This window comes from Serinus canaria, chromosome 3, assembly GCF_022539315.1.
Source record: "Serinus canaria isolate serCan28SL12 chromosome 3, serCan2020, whole genome shotgun sequence".
Classification (NCBI taxonomy): Eukaryota; Metazoa; Chordata; class Aves; order Passeriformes; family Fringillidae; genus Serinus; species Serinus canaria.
Window position 1 is genome coordinate 112,416,850 of NC_066316.1, and position 19,312 is coordinate 112,436,161.

At 56.3% G+C, this 19,312-nt stretch overlaps 1 protein-coding gene across 2 annotated transcripts in view; it reads right to left on the reverse strand.

Annotated features, from left to right (window-relative positions):
- Window positions 1-9,068, reverse strand: part of RAB10 (RAB10, member RAS oncogene family) — a 112,382-nt gene extending 103,314 nt beyond the window's left edge. Inside the window, exon 1 of one of the 2 annotated variants that reach the window (XM_050972843.1) lies at window positions 8,589-9,068. In XM_050972843.1, the coding sequence (XP_050828800.1) occupies window positions 8,589-8,715 (127 nt within the window). In that variant the 5' untranslated portion in view covers window positions 8,716-9,068. The remainder of the gene's footprint in view (window positions 1-8,588) is intronic. The other variant, XM_050972842.1, reaches the window with a different exon arrangement.
- Window positions 9,069-19,312: the final 10,244 nt, after the last annotated feature.

Genomic DNA, 19,312 nt, shown 5'->3' on the forward strand with positions numbered 1-19,312 from the left:
ACTTAAGACACAACCATCTCAGGGGCAGAATAACTCATTTGGGACCAGGTACAGCCCATTCAGGGAATGTTGTCAGGAATCAGGCAAGAGTTTGCTCTCATGAGGTGCAGATGAGCCATGATAAAGCCCAGCCTTCCAGAACCTTCCATAAATCCAGTGGCTGGTACCATACCCTCAGCCCAGGTCAGCCACCACCTGGACACGCTGAGATGACACCTGAACTCAGCAGAGCACCACCCACCTTTGGAACCAGGCTTTTAAGGGTTCTGAAGCTCAGATCTCAGGCCAGGACAGCCTCCCCAAGCATGGTGCTGATCCCTCTGGTCCCTCCAGGACCAAAGGAATTCCCAGCACACACAGCAGCATGGTTTTGGGAAGAGGCCATTTCCAGCACTCCTCCTGCTCCAACAACATCTTCAGTGGATCCAAACATGAAAGCACACCAGTTTGAGAAGCATCCTTGAGGAAAAAGCTGCACAGGTATGGATCTAACTATAGAAATTCCATACCCATTGGCCCTGAAGAAAGCAGGTGTCTCTCTGGGAGCACTAAGTCCAATTTTGGAAATGCAAGACACAAACGAGTGCTCCTCCAGGTTACAGGGAACAGTCACAATCCCAGTGGGAGAGAAAGCCTGGAGTTGTTTTAGCTCCAGAACAGAACCAAAACATGCAGAGACTTTAGTTAAACCCACACAAGACTTGTAGTCAAACCCACGCAGAGAGGAAAACCCACACAGCTGAGCTGCACCGACACACCAGACGTTCAAGACAACTTGCAAGAGCAGCTCTGGTCTCTTCCCTGCTCTCCAGGGCCAGACAGGGAATTCCCTCAGCACCAGGAATTTGCCAAGCTGGTTCTTCACAAAGTATTTCTCAAGCACCTTACCCCCTTGCAAGAGTTACACAAACCAAGGCTGAAATCCTTCTCTACTTTTTGCTCCATGACTTTTTGATGGCACAACAGGCTGCCACTGTTGGAGAATCTGTGCAACCTGCTCTGCTCTTGAGTCCTGTCTGGGCACTTCTCAAGCCCAAGTGGGATGAATTTTGCTGGCAGAGCAGCCCTCTCCCAGCCACCATCCTTCCTGAGGCTCTCCAGCTCACCAACAAGCAGGGACATGCTGGCTTTCCGTGCTCCAGGGAGGAGCAGGGAGCAAGCTGTGGGTACCCAGGGTGGGGAGAGCCCACGCCCTGCTGCAGGGCTGCAGGGACAAGGAGCAGGGCCTGCCACGGCAAAAACCCCTGCCAGGCAGCACTGCTGGACTACAGGCAGCAACATCTGCCTCAACTCTTCAAGTCAGGGTTGATTCTTCCTATCCCCTGATGAGGTTTTCATCAATAGGCTCTCAATCAATGCCCTAATTAAATATCAGTATTGACTTGAAGAGTGGAAAAGATCAAGTGCTTTCTGAGGATAAAGAGAATTGGTGAATCACAGGATGGTTTGGGTGGGAAGGGACCTTAAAGCTCATCCCATTTCACATCCTGCTATGTGCAGGAACTCCTTCCACTATCCCAGGGTGCTGCAAATCCCTTGGACAGCTCCAAGGATGCAGGGGCAGCCACAGCTTCTCTGGGCAACCTGTGCCAGGGCCTGCCCACCCTCACAGGGAAGAAAATCTTCTGCAAGAGCGTAAAAGATTTTCTTTCAAAAGACAGAAACCAAGGAGTCAAGAGGAAATCACTTCTCTGCACCTCCCAGTTGTGTTTATCACTCAACAAGGCACTAAAGACTAATCATTGGCTACTTAAACAAAGGCTGTGTTCCTGCTTAGGCGTTCATGAACAAGTTTCTACCAACACCAACAGACATTTTGTTTGGCCTCTGAAAATTCACAAGCAGCCCACAGATCACGAAGCCTGTGCTCCAAATCTGTACACACATTACCCCAGAAAATATCAGTGACTTCCAACTCTTCATCTCTGTCACTGCTGAAGTGACAGCTCAGTCCCCTCCTGGAAACAGAGCTGGCTTAACTGGAGCAGCCAACCTGGGCACTCTGCAGGGCTCCTGATCGTGCTCAGCACATTTGGGGAGCAGCTGCCCCTGAGTTTCAGCTGCACATCACCAACATGTCAGAGCAAGGACAGGGGAGCAGCAGGGCTGCCAGCACAGGGCTGAGCCCAAGGAAGCAGCTCTGCAGTGTTCACGTCCTTCCCTGACTGGCTCTGCCCGAGGCACCAGCAGCAGGAGAGGAGCGAGCCCAGTTTGGGGTTTGTTTCATACTGGGGCAGGGAGCAGCGAAGGCCAGGCATTGGAACAGCTGCCAACAGGTCTGTTAATGTGGAACTGCAACCAGAAAGTGAATTTTCATGGGGAACCCCTCAGGACCAGGACAGTGCCTGTCCCCTGTGTTGGGGGCAGCTCTGGGCCCCTCCTGACAGGAGACACCTGGAGGGGCTGGAGCGTGTCCAGGGAAGGGAATGGAGCCCCAGGAGAGGCTGAGGGAGCTGGGAAGGAGCTCAGCCTAGAGAAAAGGAGGCTCAGGAGGGACCTTGTGGCTCTGCACAACTCCCTGACAGGAGGGGACCCAGGGGTTGGGCTCTGCTGCCAGGGGACAGGGACAGGACAAGGGGAAGTGGCCTCAGGCTGGGCCAGGGCAGGCTCAGGTTGGACACCAGGAGGAATTTCTGCATGGAAAGGGTGGTCAGGCCTTGGCAGGGGCTGCCCAGGGAGGTTTCAGTGCCCATCCCTGCAAGTGTCCAAGGAAGGCCTCGATGTGGCACTGAGTGCCCTGGGCTGGGGACAAGGTGGGGACTGGTCACAGGTTGGACTCGATGGGCTGGGAGGGATTTTCCAGCCTCAATGACCCTGGAATTCTGAGTACAAGCACCACCTCCTCTGCTGTTTCTATGTCCCCTGCTGCCCTATCACTCCACCAGCACAGATTTGGAGGGTAACGTGAGGAGCCCCATCAGGGAGCTGATCCAGCTCAGCTGAAAAAACAGCCACGTTACACAAAGAAGTTTCCAGCCAGCTCAGTTCCTCAGCTCCTCACCACAGCCATCCCCAGCTTCTCATCAGCTCTGTGAGGCGTGTGCAAAACTGCTGCTCATTATTCACTGCCCTAGATGAGAAAAAAATCCCCAAACACTCACACACAAAAGCCCCAAAAAGCCCTACTAAAGAAAACCAAAACCAAACCACTCTTTTTGTACAATATCACACGAGTCTAGCTGGCTCTGCAACCCTTCCCCTTGGTGTCCCAGCAGACAGAGGAGAGGACAACCCCCCTCCAGGGCAAACAATGCTTGTCCAACCTCCAGCAGCCCAGAGCCCAGGGGATTCCTGAGCTCCAGCCTGCATCCAGAGCACTGCATCCAATGCCTACCTACAGATCCACTTCCATTTTCTACTTTCATTCTGAACCCACCCATCTTTTCCCCTCCAAAATTTCCCCTGGCAGCCAGTTCTGCAGCACAGCCACCTCCAAGTGGAAATGACTTAGGCCTTTCCTGCTGCCACATGGGTTCAGGTCACAGAAATGACTGAGCAGGAGTTGGGATCAAGGGGGCTTTGCTGGGCCAGGATTTATTGGGATTTTTCCTTGTCTAATTCACCTGCTCCACGCCAGGAGTCAGAAACAGACTGAGGCCACAGCCTGGGCACATGAACACAACTCACAGCTGCTGCTGCTCCTGTAGGCAGGATACAAAAAAGGGATATAATGATGGAATTATGGAATGGTTTGGCTCAGAAGGGACCTTGAAGTTGATCCCATTTCACCTCTTGCCATGAGCAGAGATCTTCCACTAAACCATGATACTCCAAGTCCTGTCCAGCCTGGCCTGAACACTGCCAGGGATGGGACAGCCACAACTTCTGGGAACAGCCAATACTTCCCACTGGTGTAGCAACCCCTTCTTTGTTTGAATCCTGAAACTACTTGTTTTTCAAACTTCATTGCATCCCCTGCACAGCAACAGCATCTTTACCACTCAAAACATCCCTTGCTTCCCAAAATTTGGCAAGTTTTTCTCCATTCTCTACCTGGGGATCCTTCCTTCCAACATTAATAAATCACAATCCTCCCAGGATGCACAAACAAACTTGGATTTATTACTAAAGGACTCTTGAGGACCAATTTTTAAAAACTTCAGTGCTCCAATGTGCCAACATGAAGCAATTTCAAAGCAAGCAGTTCTAACTCAAACCCAATTCTAATAAAGACAAAATAAATAATTTAAAAATAATTTTTTATCCAAATAGCTTTCCTATACTTTCATATTTAAAATATCAGTTTTGCATGCTCCTAGCACAGCTTTGGTTGTGTTCAAAATAAAACAAACCTCAAAAATCACTGGTTTTTATCTCTGGATTTGTAGACCTGCACCCAGGTGAGTAAAGCTCAGGAACACAAAATACAGCTGCACCTCCAGGAGGGATAAAGATCCAGGCAAGTTTTACCTCCATCAGGAGCACTGGGGGGAATCTCCCAATACTCACACACCCTTTGTTCTCCTGAGCTGTTACTAGAGATTTCATGGGAAAACATTTTTTGTGACTCATCTTCATTTGCATTGGACTTAGTCAGACAACAGTGATTACATGCTTAGGCTCAGTTCTGGCATTCAAACCTTTCAGCAGCCATCCTGGCCAGAAGAGCCTCCCTCCCTACCTGTCCCCAGGTGCCAAAGGCTGGACCTCCCAGGAGCTCCACAAAGTGGGCACAGCTCCTCTGGATCCTTTATGCAGAGCTCACTTCAAACCAGCAACAACCTGACACACTGAATGCCAATAAAGAGATATTAAAAAATGAGATCTCAGGGATATGCTGCCTGGAAGTTACTCATCCTAACATTTTAAACATTCAAAATAAAGACAATCTGCTGGTAGCAGGAAGAGCACCAAAATGAGGAGGAGCACCACCAGTGCCAGAGGGGCAGCTGCACCCACTCACTGACCCTGGAGCATAACGGAGAAGTCACCACAGTTCTCAAAACCAAATACCATAAAAATGATTTTTGCACTGAAGAAGAGTTCAAATTTAAAATGGTTTGTGATGCACTCAGCCTTCCAAGATTTATTCCTTCTGTACCTGCAAACAGCAGGGCAGGGCTGGAAGCCCAGGCCCTGCCCTCCCCAGGGAGGTTACCATGACTCTGGGATTTCTTGCAGAAATGCCATCTGGAATATTTATAGTGCCTGAGAAGGGGCAATGAAATCACTCACGCTGGCACCTCAGCACATCCAGAAGCTTAACTGCTGCTTTAGCAGGAAATATTAGATTGAAGTGACTCAAAGTCAAAGTGAGAGTATGTCAAATTACAGGACAGTAAGTTATCTGCCAGCAGCCATCATGGAGCAGGATCAATGTGCAAAGATGAAATGTGAAGTGACAGAAGTTACTAACATGAAGCAGAAATGCTCTATTAGGGTGTCTTCCCTTACATATGTAAACAGGCCTTTGGTTTTAGAGAATTAAAACCTTTTCCCCTTAGACAGATGCCTCCTCCTTAGACAGAGGCCAGTTTAAACATTCATTAAGATCCTTCTTTTCCTTACAAACTCAAGACTGAGCTTTCCAAAGCTTGAAGGGAAAGAGCTCAGAGGGACTTTGGACAAGAAATGGAGGGACAGGACACAGGGAATGGATCCCACTGCCAGAAGGCAGGGATGGATGGGATCTTGGGAATTAGGAATTGTTCCCTGGCAAGGTGGGGAGGGGCTGGGATGGAATTCCCAAAGCAGCTGGGGCTGTCCCTGGATCCCTGGCAGTGCCCAAGGCCAGGCTGGACACTGGGGCTGGGAGCACCTGGGACAGTGAAGGTGTCCCTGCCATGGCAGGGGTGGCACTGGGTGGGCTTTGAAGTCCCTTCCTACCCAAACCATTCCAGGATTCCATGAGCCAGTCCCTGCCTCCAGCCCCCACCCAACACCCCAGCACATTTTACATGTGTCCCAGGCTGTTGGCAGAGCTCTGAGCAAACCCAGGGCAGGGATCAGAGCTGCTGGGGTTATTCAAACACAGGAGAGCCCCAGCCAAGGATCCAGTCACCTCCCGTCACCCACTGTGTACACAGGGCTTTGGAAACCACATTTCCTTGTTGCTACAGGTCAAAGACTCCATGGGAGGTTTTCCCTGAAACTCTGCTCTTCCTGCTGCAAAACCAAGCAGAGCTGCAGGGCTGGGATTTCCCACAGCAGGGACCCCATGGAAAGCTCCTTTCCAGGTTCCTGGATTGCCACTGCTGCTGCAGGGCCAACCTGGGCAAGAGTGAGAGCTGCTGTCACCAGGGGGAATCTGAAATCCCATTTTCAGCCAGATTGCTGCACTGCTTGGGAACAATGCAGAGAGAACTGAGTGGACCTGGATAACTCAGGTGTTTGGATTCCTCCCTCAGGGATGGGCTGTTTTTCCCAAGGTGCTGATGGAGAGTCACCCTTACAACTGACATTGTCTGCACAGGACACTTCCCTCCAGGTTTCCACATCATCTTACAGAAGGACTATGGAAACAACACATTCAAGGCATCTATGGGCAGTAAAACACAACACAGAAAATCAATTTGTATCCCAACACCTGTCAAATTCCACTGTGAACACAGAAACCTGTCACAGCTACCATCACTAGACATTCAGTTCAGAATTCAGGGAATAAAACACCTCTGCCCTCCAGTTTAGGCACTCCAGAAACAAAAGCCACTGGTCTGACTAGTGGGAAACACTTCCAAAATCTGCAAGTGCACACTTCCTACTGAACCTGGTGATACTCCTCTTGAAGGCCCCAAAACTGCACAGCTAGACCAGCAACTAATACTAATTACTAAATTACTAATTATTAAAAGCACGAGTTGTTGGAGCAGGAGCCACTGTGCCTGCTGACTTTTTAACTATGACGTTGACTATTTTTAACTTTGAGAATTGAAATAAACCTTCCCAACGAACTCCAAAGGCAAGGAATGTCATGTGATCCCAGCAAGGCTCTGCCAAGCAGTGCCAAAATACACCCTGGCCACAGCAGCAAACCCATCTGGCCTCCCAGAGCCACGCTATGCCATGGGAAGGGACAACATTAACTGTCACAGAGTCCCCAAAAATTCAGCAAAATGCCAAGTTGAGGCCCTGAGAGGTTTTAGGAAATAATTTTCTTGACACTTAGTTGTCACAAAGGTTTTTTTTTTTTTCACTTTAAATTTCCCAAGCCTTGCTTAAGAGAGTATTTTTACATGTTATAGTCCGAGGTGCAATTTTTGGGTGATGTTTCAACACAGATAAGAAGTGCACAGGGGTGAACTTACACCCAGCACTAAGATCTACACTGACACTCCATGTTCCCTCAGCTGCACGACCAGTGATTTAAAGGATTTATAGCAAACACAAAAGTCAGATGCAGTTCAAACCCCTCGAAATAATTTTCTTTTTTATCCAGATCTGGGTATGTGTTACACCAGTGGGTGCTGCAAGAAAAGCTGAGACAGCAATTACCCTTAATTTCCAGAGCCAGTCACCAAGAAGGTGAAAAGCTGCTGACCTGAACTCTTCATCTGCAAAAAAGATGTTCAAGAGAAGCCCTGTGATACACCTGGAATGGAAGGATATTGGGTACCAGGCCTGTCCCATGGCACAGATTGCACGGAAAAGGCAAAGACACATCCCTCTTTCATGATGTCACAGCAGCTCTACCTTGGTCAGGAGGTGCTGAGGGGGGGAAGGACAGCTTTGTTGGGCGAGAAAACAGACCCCACCCACGAGCGCGATCGGTTCCGAGCCACATCGATAGCGGTGCAAACACGGGCACGGGGATCCCACCGCCCTGCCGCCCGCAGGCACGGGGATTAACGCTGATGGAAGGGGCCAGGTGGGCTCTGGCGGCTGGCACAGGGAGCGGGGGACGAGCTGCCAGCGCAGCCCCCGCGGGGGGGGACAGCGAGGGTCGCTCAGGGTCACCCAGCGCGGAGGGAGGAACCGAAGCCACCCTGCCCTGCAGCGGGGGCGAGGCGGCGTCGGGCGGCACCGGGGCGGCTCTGCCGGGGCTCTGCGTCCGGGGCCAGGGGACAGCACGGGGACACAGGAACGGGGCTGGGGGGTGACACAGGAAGGTCCTGGAGGGACACAGGGGGTCCCTGGTGGGGTACAAGAGTGGGGCAAGAGGGTGACACAGGCCGTCCCTAGGGGTGACACAGACATAGGGCCGGGGGTCCCTAGGGGGGACACAGGGAGTCCTGATGGGTGGCACAGGGGGTCCCTGGGGGGGGATACAGGAGTGGGGTTGGGGGAGACACAAGCTGTCCCTAGGGGTGACACAGACACGGAGCTGGGGGTCCCTTGTTGGGGGTCACAGGGGAGTCCTGATGGGTGGCACAGGGGGTCCCTGGGGGGGTATACAGGAGTGGGGCTCGGGGGTGACACAAACATGGGGCAGGGGGTCCCTGGGGGTGGTGGGGGGGGGGGGTCACAGGGTATTCCTGATGGGTGAGACAGGGGGTCCCTTGGGGGCTGGAGATAATAAGAGGGATCCCTGGGGGGTGACACAATAACGGGGCAGGGTGAACCCCCGGGGATGACACAGGGACGGAGCTGACGGGGGTACGGCGGTGGGAACCGAGGGGTCCGCAGCCCCCCCTGGGCGGAAAAGCACTGACCAATGGTGGAGATGAAGGTGGTGTTGAAGGCATCGTCGGAGAAGCGGAAGAGGACGCAGGTCTTGCCGACCCCCGAGTCCCCGATCAGCAGCAGCTTGAAAAGCAGGTCGTAGGTTTTCTTCGCCATGGGGGAGGGCGCGGCGGCCGCCGCCGCCCCTCCTCGCCGCCTCCTTCACCGGGCCCGGCCGCTCCCGAGGGCGGCGGCGACGGCGGAGGACGAGGAGGAGGAGGAAGAGGACGAGAGCGAGGAGGAGGAGGGGGCCCACAAAATGGCTTCCTGTGGCGGGGCGGCCTCGCGCGCTCCCCGCGCCCGCGGCTCCTCACGGGGAGGCGGCGGCGCCCGCCCTCATAACCCCGCGCTCCGCCCGGCTCTGCTCGGCTCGATGGGCCCCGCTTGTCGCCGGCCCTTCCCGGTTCTCCCCCGGGGCTCGCGGCGGCTCCTCAGAGGCGCTGCCGAGGCTGCGCGCGCCGCCTCCCCCGCCTCACGCACCGCGCAGGCCCGGCGGGGGCGCGCGCGCACGCCGCTGTGACGTCACCGGGGCGGTGCGGCTGTTGCGGGTGACGTCACGGCGCGGCCCCGGAGTTCGTCTGTTTTGTGCGGTTTTTGCCGGGATTCGCGGCCCGGGAATGAACGGAGATAGACAAGCTCCAAGAGAGAGGATCTCGTGGGGTTTAACGGGACCAAATGCTGGTGCTACACTTGGGTCGGAACAAACCCTCGGATCCACCAGGCTGGGGATGAGCACAGGGAGAGCAGCTTTGGGGTGTTGGTGGGTGAGAGGCTGGACATGCCGTAGCCCTGAAACCGCTCGTATGCTGGACTGATCCTCCAGAGTGGGAAGCAGGAAAGGGGGGGATTCTTCTCCTCTGCCCCTGTGCTCAGGTGAGAGCCCACCTGCAGAGCTGCCCCAGCCCTGGGGATTCCAACAGCACAAGGGCCTGGAGCTGCTAGAGAGAGCCCAGAGGAGGCCCCGGAGCTGCTCCAGAGTTGGAGCCAAGCTGGGACACCTCGGGGTGCTCACCTGGAGAGGAGAAGGATCTAGGGAGAGCTCAGAGCCCCTGGCAGGGCCTGAAGGGGCTCCAGGAGAGCTGAGAGGGACTGGGGACAAGGCAGGGAGGGACAGGACCCAGGAAATGGCTCCCACTGCCAGAGGGAAGGGCTGGATGGGATTTTTGGAAGCAATCCTCGGCCATTCCCGCTCTCTGCCCCGCACAGGTGCCCCCCCCGCCCCGCGGGTCCGCAGAACCCCCACGTGATGACGTCACTGACGGACGCGCGAACCCGCGGGCTGCCGGCCCCGCCCTTGCACCGGAGAAAGCCCCGCCCCCTCGCTGCGCTACCCGCGCTCCCATTGGCTGCGCTCGCCTCCTCCCCCCGGGGTTGGAGTGACGTTAGTACCGGGGGGCAGAGCGCGGCCGCGGGCGGGGCAGGAGGCGCCCCCTGGCGGCGCAGGCGTGAGGGGGCAGAGAGCCCTGAGGGGAAACCGGAGAGTGCCGAGATCGTGCAAAGGTTTGGCTGGGAAGGGACAGCAAAACCCATCTCATTCCACCCCTGCCATGGCAGGGACACTGTCCCAGGGTGCTCCAAGCCCCAGTGTCCATCCCGGTCTTGGACACTGCCAGGGATCCAGGGGCAGCCCCAGCTGCTCTGGGCACCCTGTGCCAGGGCCTGCCCACCCTGCCAGGGAACAATTCCTCATTCCCAAGATCCCACCCAGCCCTGCCCTCTGGCACTGGGAGCCATTCCCTGGGTCCTGTCCCTCCCTGCCTTGTCCCCGTCCCTCTCCTGGAGCCCCTTCAGACCCTGTCAGGGGCTCTGAGCTCTCCCTGGATCCTTCTCCTCTCCAGGTGAGCCCCCCCAGCTCTCCCAGCCTGGCTCCAGCCCTGGAGCAGCTCCGGGGCCTCCTCTGGGCTGTCTCCAGCAGCTCCAGCTCCTTGTGCTGTTGGAATCCCCAGGGCTGGGGCAGCTCTGCAGGTGGGCTCTCACCTGGGCACAGGGGCAGGATCCCCCCCTTTCCTGCTGCCCACACTGGAGGATCAGCCTAGGACTGGTGGATTTCCAGATGCCAGCACACACAGCCAGGGCCTTTTCCAGCCTCTCATCCAGGAGCATTCCCTGGATAAGCTGGAGGGGATGGCTCAGGTGCTGACCCAGCAAGAAGAGCCCAAGGACCTCCTGTGTCAGTTGTGTTTGCAATGGGGTGCAACCCCACCCCATAGGTTTTTCACAGACCCAACGCTCCTCTCACGTTGAATCCTGAGCTGTCCCATGGTATGAACCAGCACAGTGCCAACTGCAATTTGCTGTCATAATTAAGTATTCTGCTGTCTGTAATTTCCCACTGTTTGCAGGATGAGTTATTTCAACTCATGGGGAGGCTGGAAGGCTGGAAAAGGCCCTGAGTGTGTTGTGCCAATACAACACAGCTGGACACGAGCCCAGGTGTGCCGAGGTGGCCAAGAGGCCACTGGCCCCTGGGCTGTGGCAGCAGGGCCAGGGCAGTGCCTGTCCCTGTGCTGGCACTGCTTGGGGCACTTCCAGTGCTGGGGGCAGCTCTGGGCCCCTCCTGACAGGAGAGACCTGGAGGGGCTGGAGCGTGTCCAGGGAAGGGAATGGAGCCCCAGGAGAGGCTGAGGGAGCTGGGAAGGGGCTCAGCCTAGAGAAAAGGAGGCTCAGGGGGGACCTTGTGGCTCTGCACAACTCCCTGACAGGAGGGGACAGCCAGGGGGGATCGGGCTCTGCTCCCAGGGAACAGGGACAGGACAAGGGGAAACGGCCTCAGGCTGGGCCAGGGCAGGCTCAGGTTGGACATCAGGGGGAATTTGTGCATGGAAAAGGTGGTCAGGCCTTGGCAGGGGCTGCCCAGGGAGGTGGAGATGTCCAGGGAAGACCTGGATGTGGCAATGAGTGCCCTGGGCTGGTGACAAGGTGGGGATTTGGCACAGCTTGGCCTGGAGGTCTTTTCCAACCTGAAGGATTCTGTGATTCTGTGTATTTATTTGAGTTCTCGTGCCCTTGATGATGACATCAGGGAAAAAAAAAAAAAAACCAAACAGAGGGGTATCTGGAGTTCAGAGCTCCTGCTCTGGTGTCCAGGGTGCTTGGAGCACAGAACATGCTGTGGACACCCCTGCTAAGAGGACAGCATTGTAGGGCAGCAGGTGGAGCAAGTTCAACCTTTTCTGTTCCTCCTCAGATGCCCTGAGCATCTGGGGCTGTTTAACAGCTCCCTTGGGGCTCTTGTCCTTACACAAGTTTGGGTTCCAGACACTCACAAAGCAGGGGGAGCTGGAGGTGTCCCGGGACTGGGAGGGTCTGTGCTCTGTGGGAGCTCATCCTTCATGGAATGGTGGTCCCAGAACCTCCTCAGATGTCCTGGCCTGTGCCCATGCCTAGCAGCAGAGCCCCCAGCCCTGCCTTGGCTGGGGGAGGAGCTGGAGAACACAGAGCAGCTTGTTCCCAGTGGCCCTGGGATGACAAAGGCCCTTCCATCCCCACGGGCTGGGTCCTGCTCTGTGAGGCTGGGAGTGAGTAACCAGCAGGCCCACTGTGTCACTGCTCTGCTCCTGTTGCACAACTGGCTGGTGATTCACAGCTCTCCAGCAGAGCTGTTGCAATTCCTGCTGCTCAGCTGCCCCTGCAAAGCCCAGGAAGAGGCTGCCAGGTCCTGCTGGCTCTCCCTTTACACCTCATTAGTCCTAATTTGGTAATTTCTCCTCCTCACAGATCAGTGTCCCCTGGGGATCAGGACAGAAGATCCTGGGAAGGATGTGGGTGCTGTTCCATCTCTGCCTGGATATCTCCAGGTCTCCCAGTCCTGCAGCAATGGTCTCCTGACTGAGCCACCAAGACCAAAGGTGTCTTTGTCCTTGGCCAGGCATGTCCTGAGGGATTGCTTCCCTCATGGGATAACATTTAACAATTTGACACAAGAGCCAGCCTTACACAGCAGACAGAAAACATTTTGTCTTGCTTGCAGAGGGATGTGTGAGGTTCTCATGAGGAATTTCTGCATGGAAAGGGCGGTCAGGCCTTGGCAGGGGCTGCCCAGGGAGGTTTGGAGTGTCTGGGGGTGTCCAAGGAAGGCCTGGATATGGCACTCAGTGCTTTGGGCTGGTGACAAGGTGGGGATTGGGCACAGCTTGGACTGGAGGCTCTGGGAGGGTTTTTCCAACCTCAGGAAATCTGGGATTCTGTGTGGCACCATGTCCTCTCCAGGATCCCAAAGATAACCTTCCTTGAAATGTTGAAGTCCATGAGCAAGCTGCGTAGGACAGAAGGTTCTTGCAAACAAGGGTGTGAACCTCCAGAGCTGACAAAATGTGCCTGGAGCCCCCTGGAGCGTGGTTCCCAGCTGGGCTCATGGCAGTGCCTGTGCCACGGAGCTCCCCACGGGCACTGGAGCTCTCCCCTTCTCTCTTCTCAGTCACAGAGGAAGTGTTTGTGCGCTGCTCGAGCAAAGAGCTAAAAATAACCCCCTGTGTGTGCTGTGTCAGCGCTGCAGCAGAGCCACTGCCGGGGCTCAGGGGACAGGGACACAGGCCAGGGCCCCACTGCCAGCAGGGACAGCAGCCTGCACACCCAGGAGGGTGGGAAGCCAAAACACCAAATACACCCAGCCCTGTGTCAGAGCTGGGCCTGGGAGGGACACAACCTGCAGGGAACCTTTTCACAGCATCCCTGAGGCTGGAAAATCCCTCCCAGAGCCTCCAGTCCAGGCTGTGCCCAAGCCCCACCTTGTCCCCAGCCCAGGGCTCTCAGTGCCACATCCAGGAATTCCCTGGATACCTGCAGGGATGGGCACTCCAAACCTCCCTGGGCAGCCCCTGCCAAGGCCTGACCACCCTTTCCATGCACAAATTCCTCCTGATGTCCAACCTGAGCCTGTCCTGGTCCAGCCTGAGGCCATTTCTCTTTGTCCTGTCCCTGTTCCCTGGGAGCAGAGCCCGATCCCCCCTGGCTGTCCCCTCCTGTCAGGGAGTTGTGCAGAGCCACAAGGTCCCCCCTGAGCCTCCTTTTCTCCAGGCTGAGCTCCTTTTCAGCTCTGGTGAATTTTTTGAGATGCCCCAGGGAAGCCCAATGTAAGAAATAACCTTTGTCAGAATGTTGAATTCCTCAGCAGAGGAAATGACAGCGCAGCAAGAAGGGTCCCCCACGGAGATAGTCTCTTTTGCAAATGTGGTGCTGGGTCTCACCACGCCTCCAGCCACCCTCCTGCCTCCAGCTGACCCCCACAGCCACACCAGGGGGCTCCTGCCAAGGCTGTTTGGGCAGTGGCAGGACAGGTTGGTGTTTGGAGCAGCTCCTAGCACTGCTGCCAGCAGGGTCAGGCTGTCACCACCTTGGAATTCACCTCCTTCCCTCACCCCTTTCCCAGGCAGGGAGATATGAGGGGAACAAGAAAGGCAGCTCCATGTTCCTGAAACAGGGACTCCCCCCAGTTTCTGTTCCTGCCAGCCTGTTGGGAGGAGAAGGACTCAGTCAGCACTTCCAGGTGACAGGGAGGACACAAAGGGCACACAGAGCCCAGTGCCTTTGGCAGCAGCTCTGTGGGCCAGGCACGGCTCTGATTTCTGCACAGTCACCTCAGCTTGGCCAGCACAGGGCACAGGGCTGGGCTCTGCCAGCTCACCTGGATGATCCAGGAGCTCCCTGCCCAGGGCACCTCAGCACCCCAGTGCACCTGAAGGGGCTCCTTCCCAGCTGCAATGCCTGAGGACCTCCATCTTCCCATGCCTCTGCCCCTCCAGGATAGCCTTCCCTCTCCAGAGCTTCAGCCCTGGTGCCTGCAGCCAAAAATCCCTGCCCTGTGGCCATGACAGCACTTGCTTTACTGGGCCCTGGTTCCCCCAGTGGGGGAAGAAGCCCAGCATTGTTGTCAGTGCTTTGCAGAGCCAGTCACAGCCTTGTTTCCTGCAATAGGAACCAGCGAGTGAAGCAGGAATGGAACAAGGGACTGAGGAGTGGTGATGGATGGATGGATGGATGGATCCCCACTGCTGCTGAATGAGGCTTTGACCTCCAGCAAGGGCAGCTCTGCTCCCCTCAGTACCCAGTGCTGGGATTACAGAATCACTGGTGTTGGAAAAGCCCTTGAGACCATCAAATCCAACAGTTCCCACCCCTGTCCCCACGTGCCACATCCAGATGTACCCAGCACGGAGGCAGTGCCACTTTGAGCTCCTTATCCTTTCTGGAGCAGCTCAAGGTACAGAGGGAAAAGCTCCCTGGCAGCTCATTTCTGACAAATCAATAGTTACCTACGAAGGAAGATGAAGTGTTAGTCCCTGGATCTGTGGAGAACAGGGCCTGCCCCACACACACTGGGATTTGCTGTGCTTGCTGGAAGGTTTGGAGGGATCTCAGGAGCGTGGGAATGCCCTAGTGCCTCAGCTGAGTGCTGCACAGCCAGAGCTCTGCCTTTTTCAATTACATCTTGCTAGCAGATTATTAAATCCTTTAATCTCGGTGCAGCAAAGCTGAGCTGCTGCCTTACAGACATTGCTCACTCCACATCTGTTGGGAGCCACGTCCAAGATAAAAGCCTGGAGCCTCACACACAACTGCCAGCCATCCCTTTTCCCTCTCAGCTCCCGTGTGAGATGATGGCAGAGGTGGGAAGAGGGCACAGCCCAGAGCTGTGGCACCTTTGCAAGCAGACACAGAGTTCCCCAGGTCACACAGGAGCTCGGGAGCCACAGACCAGGGGCACCAGGCATGTGTGGGCTCCCATCTCACAGGGCCTGAAGCCAGCAGGGCTGCAGCTCCTTCCAGCCCCTGGAGTGACGTGGGACAAGATGCTGCTAAGCCACCCAGCCTGCATCCCAGTGGGATTCATCTGCTGGGGCCACATCTTCTCCTGGGGGCAGCCTGGGGGCCTGCAGGAGAGGCAGCACTTTGCATTCCTCGTGTCCCCATGGGTGAGGAGACACAGCCCATCCCTCCTGCGGCTGTTTACACATCCGGGGGTCATGTGGAATGCTGTGCCTGTGCATGGGGAGATGGAGCTCTGTGCTCTGAGCTGGCTCCTGTTCCACTGCTGCTGTCTAATTATAGAGGAGTCAGCTGCTGGCAAACTGATCCATCCTAAATCCAGGCTTAGTGTGAGCTGTGCTGCCCCTCCAGCTCCCCCTCTTTGATATGGGGTGAATTTTGCACTGGAGTGATTTCCTTCCTGCTTTCCCATGTGGCTGTGGGAGCTCCCCTATCCCAGCCCTCCTGTGCTGTGCCTGGGCAGCCCCTGCTCAGTTCACAGTCTGAAAAACCACAAAACCTCTGATCTCAGCCCAGAAGGGTGGCTGGAGCCTGAGGCCCTGCTGCTTCCCAAGCTCCCCCAGCAGAAATCTGGCACATGGAGATGGGGACGGCAGGAGGGAAGCCAGGAGCATGAGGAGGATGAGGAGTGCCACAAACAGCTGAGCTGAACCACAGAACTGCACAGAGCAGGGAAATGGGAAATAAACCCACTGGATCTCTGGGAATGCTGGCAAGCTGGTTTTGAGGGAAAGCAGCCAAATGCCTGCTGGACCCTCAGCATCCCTTCCCCCCTGTAGAAGCCAAGAGAGTGAGAGGATGAAGGGTCATTGGCGGGGGGGGGAAACCAGAGGATCCACCCTCTGAGCTGCAGCTCGAGCTGGGAACATCACACTGGTCATGTCCTTTTCCCACCAGGCTCTTCTCCAGGGCTGCTCCAGCCAACACCACTACCAGTTGGCCAAACACCAAGAAAAATCCTAAGGAATGTCAACTCAACACTGCCAAAACAGAGACTGATTTCCCTGTTCCCAAATTGTGTGCTTGCATCTGTCCCCACAGAGGAAAGAGGTCCTCCCTGGGGACAGGGGTGCCTCCTGTGACCCTGCCAACAGAGGCAGCACTCTGATCAGAGGATGTTCCTGAGCTCCAGCACAATTTCCTGGTGACAGCGAAGGTGAGAAGGTTTTGGCAGCCATGGAGTGCTCCTGTTACAACCTTGGTTTAGACAAAGTGGAAGTGCTCCAGGGCAGTGAGTTGGGAATGGCAGCAGGAGCTGGGAATGAAGGACTGCCCTGAGTGGAGGCTGCAGTGAAAGCAGCTCTGAGACACTCTCAGAGCAGGGTTTGGGAGGGGGAGCTGGTCCCCAGTGCCACAGTCCCACACCAGGTGCAGCCCAAGGGGAACAGAGCTGTCAGTGCCTCAGGGGCAGCTGCTGCACCAGAGCATGTGGGGCAGGTCCTGGCGTGTCCCTGGCAGCCTTTCCCCTTTATCAGCGTCCCCTTTATTAGCCTGGAATGCCACAGGGATGGCGGTGCTGGAGGAGATGGGAGAGGGTCCCCTGGGTGGGAAAGCATCACTCCAGCACCAGGCATCCCTTCCCTCCCACACCTGCCTGGCTCTGGCAGCCAGGGAATGCCAGGAGCCCGGGGCAGACTGTGGGAAGAAGGTTCCAAGGTCTCATGCCACCCTCACTGCCAGCCAAGGGTGTAGAGTGTCCCAGTGACTACAGGGTACACAGGGCCACAGCCCCCCCAGCTCCTCCCAGTCACCCACAAGAGCCAGGAATTGGGATGGCCACAGTAGCCAGGGATGGCTGAAGTGTTCCAGAGGTGACTGTGCTGTCCAGGGACACCCTTGGTGGCCCAGGTCTGGCACTAGTGTCTCAAAAGTGGCCATGATGTCCCAGTGTTGGCTGTGGTGGGATTGCTGCAGGGACCCAAAGCCTACCAGAGTTCCGTGGGCTGGACACTCAGGGGTATCTGGGTTGTCCTGGCAGCAGCCACAAGGGACAGCTGGGGTGTCCCAGGGTGGCTGTAGGATGTGGGAACTCCTGATGGGGAGGAACAGGAAAACCAAGGTCACAGGAAGTGGGATCCCCCACCATATCTCCCGTACACACCATGTCCCTATACACACCATATCCCCCACAGACACCATCCACATGCCATATCCCTCCCATGCACATTGGGGGCTCAGGGCTCTGCTCTGAGGGCTTGTGGGAGGTGGTTGCCCCACAGAGTCCCTGCCCAGGCATCCCAGGGCTGGCCCAGGATGGCCACAATGAGGGTTCACTGTCCCCTCAGCCCCATAGCCCCAGGAACAGTCCCAAAGGTCAACCCCGAGGCCAGAGGGCACTGGCCACCACTAGCACACTCTGGTCCTCTGCTGACACCTGTGGGCAAGGGACTGTCCTCATGTGTCACCTATCCCTACCTGGCACCTTGCCCCGCCTGGCACTGTGTCCCTATGTGTCATTCTGCCCATACGTGTCACCTCACCCTCCCTATGTCACCGTGTCCCTACAGGTTAACCCACCTGACATGTCACACTGTCCCTACCCAGAACATTGTCCCTATGTGTCCCTGCTCCTGACATGTCCCCTCTGTCTCTTAGCCATGTCTCATGCCTTGCCTGTACATCCTCCTGTTCCTGTGTGTCACCCACCTGCCTGTCCCTACAGCCTGGTCCTACAGGGGATTTGGGGCTGGGCCACCACAGCCAGGGGCTGCCAGGGGAGCAGGGCAATGGTGCCCCTGAACTCATCCCTGGGGACACAGGGACAGTGCCACAGGCAGAGCCACACAGCACCCAGGTCCCTGCCCATGGCACAGGGTCTTGGTGGGGAGCCAGGATGTGGGGGCACAGTGGGGACAGCACCACCAGGTCTGTGCTGTGCCATGGGGGCTGTCCCCAGCCAGTGGCTGTGCCCCTGACAGGGCCCAGCTGCAGCACACTGGGGATGGAGCCTTCCCTGGGAAAGGGCAGGCAAGGAAAGGTGGCCCCAGCAGTGTCCCCTCCACAGCCCCATTGTCCCCAATCCCATTCCCTACCTCCTCCACCTTCCCATCACTCCCTTCATCCCTCTCCATAACACCCTCCATCCCCTCCATTGTCCCTCCATCCCTCGACTCCACCCCCATTGCCCCCTCCATCCTGCTCTATTGCCCCCTCCATTTGTCACCCTCCCCACCACCTCCATCTGTCCATCCCTCTGCATCATCCTTGTCCATCCTCCACCCCCCTCCATCCTTCCTTCCATCACTGCTGCATCCCCCTCCCACCCTCTCTCCCCTGACACTTCCATCCCCCTTCCCTTCATCCTCTCCATCCTGCACTTGCCCCCTCCATTGTTCCTCCATCCCAATTCCATCTCCCCTCCATCCCTGCTGCGTCTCCCTCCCACTTTCCCCCCTCACACCCTCCTTTGTTCCCCAGTCCCCCTCCATAGCTGGGGCTGTGCCTTTGGGGAGGGGACTGTCCCTGCCTGGAAGCTCCTCCTGGAGCAGGAGGACTAGGACAGCGCTAGGCAGGCCTGTGTATGGCAGCAAATACCCTAATTAATTAATTATGGGATAATCTCTGGTTCTGGGGAAGGAACGGGTGGCTGCTCAGACTCGATTAACCACAAGAATGTTTAATCTCCCCCTGCAGCCCCTTAAAGCACCGGGATTATTCCCACTGGGATGCACCAGCCATGCCTGGCTGCAAGGGGACACAGAGCCTGGGACAGCCCAGAGACCCCCAAAGTCCACAGGGTGATCCTGCCCAGAGATCCATTGGAATGGGATGGGATAATGGGATGGGATGGGATAGGATGGGGGGTTTATCCCTGTGCTGGCTGCCAGGTCTGAGGAAAGAGCTCTGTCCCTGTCAGAGTGCTGGGATTGGGCATCCCCTGATTCTCCTGCCTCTGTCCTGCATCCCAATCCCACATCCCTGATCCCCCATGCTGGACCCTGCACCCTGC